Genomic DNA, 7,325 nt, shown 5'->3' with positions numbered 1-7,325 from the left:
TTGTTGTTGTTGTTGTTGTTTTTGTTCATTTTTGTTTTTGTTTCATAGTATTGACAACTTGTTTGGCAGGCATGCCGCCATGCACCTTTTAAATCTTGCAAACGCTACAGTTACCTAGCAACACAAAATTCTGTCGACCAATCACAAGTGTACTTCGGCGTATTGATACGAGCAAACGATTACTTTTTTCACTAAATCTACGGTGTCTTACCTTATTTTACTGAATTGTTACAATTTCAATATCGAATACATTTAATTTCTCTGAATTGTGCTAATTTCGGTTACGTGTGTCAATATTTTTAATAGATACAATAGATACAAATATATTCGTGGAAAGTAGTGCGGCGTGGCTACGAAGTTTTGGACCTTTCCTTTCAAACTGGCGTTCTTCGGCATATAAGAACGCGCTCTTCTCTCCTGTTCACAGTACAGTAGGCGTGTATCGTGTTTGGTGAGGTTAGACGCCAATACCAGGCTGAAGTTTTTGAAGACCGTTCCAGTCTATTTGAATGCCTTGAGAGGATTCAATCTGCATAGTAAGTATAATTAATGTTTATGTTGTTGGACCACGTTATTGCTTTCTGATCACGCAATCTTGCTGTCGAGCTAGCTGTTAAATTGTAAATTACCCGCACAGTATATTCTGAACTGGGGGTTTGGTTTATCTGACCAGCGCTAAAAAGCCAGCTGGCTAGGTAGTATAACGTTATCACAAACTAAAAACAAGTGTTTAGTGTGAACATTTTTGGGTTTTCACTAAATTCTTGATGGCTATAGATGGCTCGTCTAGCTTGGTGACTTGGGTTGCATAACCGTAGCAAGAGCGTAACTACACGAGCTACTAAATTGAATAAATTTAGTTTTGTTCGCTAACAAGATTAGATTGCTGAATAGTTGTGTTAATTCAATAATTTTCGAAAGGCTACAGATACCCTGGATACTGAGATTTCTGCTACGTTAACTTTTCTGTTCTAACTCGGATTTTGCTTGCTAGCTAGGTAGTTGGATGGCTGGCTTGCTGGCACTATGACATAACATTACTATCGTCAAGCCAATACGTTACTTTCGCTTGCCAGCTGGCCAGCTGATAGTTACACGAGATGACTGGCTAACCTGATGCCTTTTATAAATGTCAGTAAGTTTCCTTGTTAGGCTAATGTTTGATTGCACGCACTATGGTGTGTTATAGTTAATGTACGCTTTTGAATGTGTTCTCCAAGTTTGCCTGCTGGCTAGCAAGTATAGTTTACTTGGTAACGTTAGTGTGGTCCCTCGTTTTAGCTGTGTGAACCAAAGTTGCTAGTTTGCTAGCAATATACCGTTTTTGCATTTTGGTGACTGGCTAATTAGTTAAGTTGATGGTATACCGTTAGATAGCAGCTGCCTATTACTTTACTGAGTGAAGCAAGTTGAACATCGTATGTCGCGTTTGACGAGAAAGATAAGGTTATTAACTAATCAGGGCTCTGCGCTGACCAAGGAGCGCATGTTCTTCGAAACTGAAAAATCTAGGGGCACAAAAATACATTCCAGTCAGTACATGTGCTCCAAAATTATTTTTCCACTGAGCACACATAAGTTTTTAGGAGCAAATGCTGGTAAAATGAGAGCATTGTACAGCCCGGCTAATGTTAAGTTGGTTTGGTTAACTAAAGCTACATGACGTGAATACGTTTTCATTGGGGAGGCATGCAATGAAAGCATGCTTGCTGTTCTGGAACAACAGCGATACACTGTGAATTCATGTTTTGAATTGTGCATTTTAACCATATCCCATACATTGTCTGTTTTTGTTCTTTAGTGAATCGGATATATTTCGTTTACAATTGTATTCACTCGCATGCGCGTGCACCCACCGTATGCTTAGTTCAGTCAGTCAAATTTTGGAGATAGGTGCGTATGCTTTTTTTTGTTGTGAGATCCATGACAAACCACAGTTTTTTTAATTTAAAAATGCTACTGCTACGGTATTTCTAATTTCCTGTTTTTCCTCCCCACCTTATTTTGTTTTGAAGAAATCTTGTGGATAACATGGCAGAAGCTACCAGCAGTAGTGGCTGTGAGTCCTGCAGTGTGTTGAACTGGGATCAGGTGAGTCGTCTGAACGAGGTCCTTACCGAGGCTGTACCGGTTCACGGTCGAGGGAACTTCCCCACCTTGGAGGTGCGTCTGAAAGACATTGTGCAGATGGTCCGAAATCAGCTGGAGCATAGAGGAATAAAAGTCAAAGATGTTCGCTTGAATGGCTCCACTGCCAGCCACGTGCTGGTGCAGGACAATGGGTGGAGTTACAAGGACCTGGATGTCATTTTCAGGGTTGACCTCCCTCATGAAGCAGAGTTTCAGATCATCAAGGATGTGGTTTTAGGCACCCTCTTGGACTTTCTGCCAGAAGGGGTGAACAAGGAGAAGATCACCCCCATGACCCTGAAAGAGGCTTATGTGCAGAAACTGGTGAAGGTCTACACAGATTCGGACAGGTGGAGCCTGATCTCTCTCTCGAACAACAACGGCCGCAACGTGGAGCTGAAGTTCGTGGACTCCATCCGCCGGCAGTTCGAGTTCAGCGTGGACTCGTTCCAGATCATCCTGGACACTCTGCTCTCCTACTACGAGGTTTCCGAAAACCCCATGACCCAGCACTTCCACCCCACCGTGGTCGGGGAGAGCGTGTACGGGGACTTCGGCGCGTCCCTCGACCACCTCAAGAACAAACTGATCGCCACCAAGAGGCCGGAGGAGATCCGCGGCGGCGGCCTGCTGAAGTACTGCAACCTCCTGGTGAGGGACTTCAAGCCCACGGACGAGGAGGAGTTCAAGGCCCTGGAGCGCTACATGTGCTCGCGCTTCTTCATCGACTTCCCCGACATCCGCGAGCAGCAGCGGAAGCTGGAGTCCTACCTCCAGAGCCACTTCATCGGCGAGGAGAACAGCAAGTACGACTACCTCATGATCCTGCGCCGGGTGGTCAACGAGAGTACGGTGTGCCTGATGGGACACGAGAGGCGGCAGACGCTCAGCCTCATCTCGCTGACGGCCTTCAGGGTGCTGGCGGAGCAGAACGCCATTCCAGACGCCTCCAGTGTCACCTGCTATTACCAACCAGCCCCGTACGTCAGAGACCCCAATTTCAGTAACTACTACGTGGCCTCATGCAACCAGTCAATTCCAACATGGCTGCCTTGTAACTGATGGACGAAACTGAAAGGTCACTGACTCAGAATGGCAGATAAGTCTTATCTGGCTCTGTAGGTTTAAAGGATCTGTTTAAAAAGGACAAGCATTTACCCCCCCCCCCCCCCCACCTCATTCCTTCTCTACAGAGGTGACAAGAATATTGGAGGACCCAAAGTGACTTTTTTCTTTTCTTTTTTTAAGTGTTATTTGTTTTCTGCATTTCTTTGACGTAATTTGTCTTCTCAGGTTGTAAAAGGTTTTTTTTTGCAAATCTGAATGTGAAGAGTAATTTAATGTCCAAACAAAAAAGATATCTTGGTGACACCCCCCCCCCCGATAAGAAAAAGAGAGAGAGAAAAAAAGGGGGTAAAGGATATGAGTTGTACTCTCGTTGCAGGAGTCCTATGACTTGGATTGATTTTGTGTGTCATGAAATGAAAACTGGGATGAAAAGAATGATTAAAAAAAAGATGGAAAAAAGTGAAATATCAGAGGATTTCCCAGGTGGTGTTTGTGCTCCACGAGAAAAGGAAAAAAAATTTGTTTGTTTGGGTGGACATTGTATGTGATCTAGCCTATATTTAGAATTATTTTGGTTGGTAAGGTGACTCAACATTACCTTTCTATCAAGCCCCCAAAAAGATTTAAAGTGGAAAGAAACCTCTATTTAAAAAAATAAAAATAAAAAAAAATAAAAAGACACAAAAAAAATCAAATTAAAAGTTTCTTGTAAATTAAAAAAAAAAAAATTTTTCCCCCCCAGTGGGATTTGTGTAGATGTGTTGCGCTCCGAACGTAAGCTTTGCTCGGCGGGGGTTAGCCCTACAGTAGCGTGTAGGACGGACCGGTCGCTGTGTCGGGCTGGCTCTGCGGGGGTCTGACCGGTCTCTTTACCTTAAAAGGATCTCCGCGGATCCCCGGGGAATCGCCCGCCGGTCTTTTTAGCGCCGCCGTCTGCTGAAATGGGATGCCGGTCCGGTGAAGGCCAGCCAATGGCCGCCGCCGTGATCTATAATTATCCTCGGAGGTAGTGAGGTATGAGCGTGGTTGGCACGGCGACCGCCCTGCCTGTGTGTGTGTGAGGCTGACTCATTCCCTGTGCGTACGTATGCACGCACGCGTGGGGGGGGGGCTTTTCCCTTCGCTTAATTTGGGCAGAGGAGTCTAGTTTGCGAGTTTGTGTAAGTGTAAAAATAGGCTGAAAGTAGATTATCTGTCCAATCTGTCGGAGTCTGATTTGCGAAAGCACAGTGTAGATCTGCATAGTCACTGCGGTTTATTTTTTTCTTTTTTTTTTTTTGGTAAGGCTTAAACTTCACGGACTGTGACTCTGCCCTGCTGACGTCGGCGCTGCTGCGCCGCGACTGGGCCAGAGCCGCGTACCTTCCCTCTTAAACTTCTCCTGACCCAGAGATTTTTAAGAGGGCGCCTGGTTTCCTCGGCAGAACGGTAACACCTTTTTAAATGGCAGTCCGGAGTCGAGGGGCTGTCTGATTGGATGTGGCTTCCGCGTGGCGTTAGCTTCAGTTGGAGGAATATCGGTTTCCCTTTAGCCCCCTGCTGAGCCTGTGGCTGTGGCCCGCGGTTCACGTTTACCAGCACGGGGATGGTTCAGCCTGTACAAACGTGCTGTGTGCATGATAGCACAGGCCTCCCCTTATCTGTGCTCCACTTGGGGCGGGGCGTGACCAAGCCTTTTTTAAACATGAGATAGTTTGATGGACAGGGTCACTGTAGCCCCTCTGTTGGAGTTGGGCATGCCCCTGGGTCAGCTTGCCCAGGTTTGAAGCTTTTGTGTGTGTGTGTGTGTGTGCATATGTGCGTGTGTGTGTGTGTGTGTGTTGGAACACACGTGCGTGCGTGTCCATGTGTGCTGTCCCTGTGTGTGTGTGTGTGTGCTTGTGTGTGTGTCTCATGGGGCTGTTGGGAAATTTAGTGTTGACCAAAGTCTATGTTCTAGTGATGAAGCAGGAAATAAAGGGAAAAGTTAAAAAAAAAATAAAGTGCCTTAATCTTGTGCTGGTTGTATATGGGAGGGTGCAGATAAAGATTTTTTTAAAGTGTTATGTAAGAAAGTTGTTTCTCTTTCTTTTTCTTTCCCCCCCGCCTTCCTGCAATTCCTTGCACGTTTCAGGAACGACGTTTATGAGAGACAACGTTTGCATTAAGTTAAATATCAGATGCAATTACCCACATAACTGGATTGAGGTTTGAGTGATTTTGAATATGGATCTGGTTCAAGCAAATGCACGGCGTGCGTGTGGGTGCGTTTGCGCGGTGCCAGCGCTGCTCCTCCGGCGCTGGCTCCACCGGCCGGGCCCTTCTTGTTCCGCAGGCCGTGAGCGCCCCCCCCCCCCCCTCTTCATGTCCCCCTCCTCGCGTCTCCTCCTCGCGTCTCCTCCTCGTGTGTCCGACTTGTGTGGTTTTTCACGTGTGATAAAGGGCTGCGTGAATGCTGCTTTGTGTTCTCTTTGTTTTGTTTTGTTTTTTTCTTATTGCTAAAGCCAAAAAGTCTCGAGATGCAAAGGTGGACAAAAAAGTTTAATTAAAAAAAAAAAAAGAAAAGAAAAAACCGCCCTGAAGTGGAGTAATGAAGAGCCAGACTCTCAAAGCACTTTAAAAAAAAATGCTGTGTGCAGCTCCCCACCCAGAGAGCTCTGAATGTAGAAGTCCCTGCAGCTAGTGAGGCAGGAGGAGGAGGGGGGGAGGGGGGCGAGGGGGCGGGTGGCCAGAGGACAACACCTCAGGGAGATACTTTTGTGTTTAATGCAGGGCTATCGCCCACCGACCCCTCTTTTTTGTTTGTTTGTTTTTTGGGATTATCTATTTACGGTGAATGAGTTTTGGACTTTGAGGTATGAATTAATCTCCCCCCATCTCTGGATTAGTGACTGTTTGAAACCCCCCCCCCCACCCCCTTTTGTTCTGGAGGGTTTCCTGCAAGAGACTTGTGTCTGTTGCAGAAACTTGAGCATACTTCAGCATCGTAGACCAAGTCGGTCCAAGTCCAAATAAGGTTTCTCTGGCTTCTGGGGAAAGGAGGCGTCTCCTCTGTTTGCACAGTAATGGGAAATGACAAGCCCGTCTTGTCGAGATGCACTTAAGCCAACGATGCTTGGCTCTATCACTTCTAAAGGGGTCGTCTACATTTTGACAATAAAGGTCTTGCGTTAGTGATTTTCTTGCAAAAAATGATTTTAAGTTTTGTGTAAAAGGCACGCTGTACACTGTCTTATGGCTTAAATGTTTTCGTTTTTTTTCTTCCTGAAATGTGGGAATTCCATATGAAACTGAGTGTGAATTTTGCCCCCCCCCCCCCCACCCCCCCACCATGTTTAATAAGTGTGCTTTTTTCCTCTGTGCCTACCTTGCTTTAAGCCTAGCATCTGAGTGTAAGGAGCCTCAGCAGCCGTAGATTGTTTGCGGTAAGGGGAGGTAGGGTGCGGTTTGTGTTATTTTGCAAATCTTACACATGGGATAAGTATTAGGAAACCTGTTGTGACATTTTTTTTTTCTTTTTTTCTTCTCCTTTTTTGCACTTTTGCATAGGTTTTTTTTTGGAGTCATAGGTGGGCTGTGTGCATTTGGTGTATGTATTTGTGGGGTTGCCTTTGTGCATTCTAAATTGAGTGCCAGATAGAAATGGAGGTATATGAAATTCTCACAATTCCATACAATAGTTAATGCAAAGCAGTGCCTGCCTTTGCTTTATTATGCTCATTTGCAGTTTTTTTTCTTTTTATTTTTTTTTTAAAGCACTTTTCCACTCACTTCAGTTTTCCCTGGATGGAAATGTACTTCGGGAAGTGTATGAACAGAGAATAAATGAATAAAGTATTTGAACTCGCTTCCACCTGTCGCTGGTTTTTTCTTAAAATTGTTTGTTTTTTTTTTTTGGTTCAGCGGAGTATGTTCCTGTTTTTCTGATGTGGTGAGAAAATGGCTCCCGTTATCCTTCACTTCCAACTTGGAACCGTAATGATGAAGGTGTTGTGTCAGTCTTACTTTTAAATAGCTGCGCACATCATGATAGAGTTTACAAAACATACCGCATAAATCGATTTCCACTTCACAAAACGTGCTGCGTAAATCAATTTCAGCTTCGGAGTGGTTACCTTGATCAGCCTTTGTGAGCAGCATAATGGCAT

At 45.1% G+C, this 7,325-nt stretch overlaps 1 protein-coding gene across 1 annotated transcript; it reads left to right on the top strand.

Moving 5' to 3' along the window:
* Positions 1 to 406: 406 nt before the first annotated feature.
* On the top strand, positions 407 to 7,025 carry LOC118214381 (terminal nucleotidyltransferase 5C). The gene is made up of 2 exons (XM_035394290.1): positions 407 to 536; positions 2,016 to 7,025. The coding sequence occupies exon 2, from the start codon at positions 2,032 to 2,034 to the stop codon at positions 3,190 to 3,192; it is 1,161 nt and encodes a 386-aa protein (XP_035250181.1). The 5' UTR covers positions 407 to 536; positions 2,016 to 2,031; the 3' UTR covers positions 3,193 to 7,025.
* The last annotated feature ends 300 nt before the right edge of the window (positions 7,026 to 7,325 follow it).

Source organism: Anguilla anguilla, chromosome 15 (assembly GCF_013347855.1).
Source record: "Anguilla anguilla isolate fAngAng1 chromosome 15, fAngAng1.pri, whole genome shotgun sequence".
Taxonomy (NCBI): Eukaryota; Metazoa; Chordata; class Actinopteri; order Anguilliformes; family Anguillidae; genus Anguilla; species Anguilla anguilla.
This window is presented reverse-complemented; position numbering and strand designations above follow the sequence as displayed.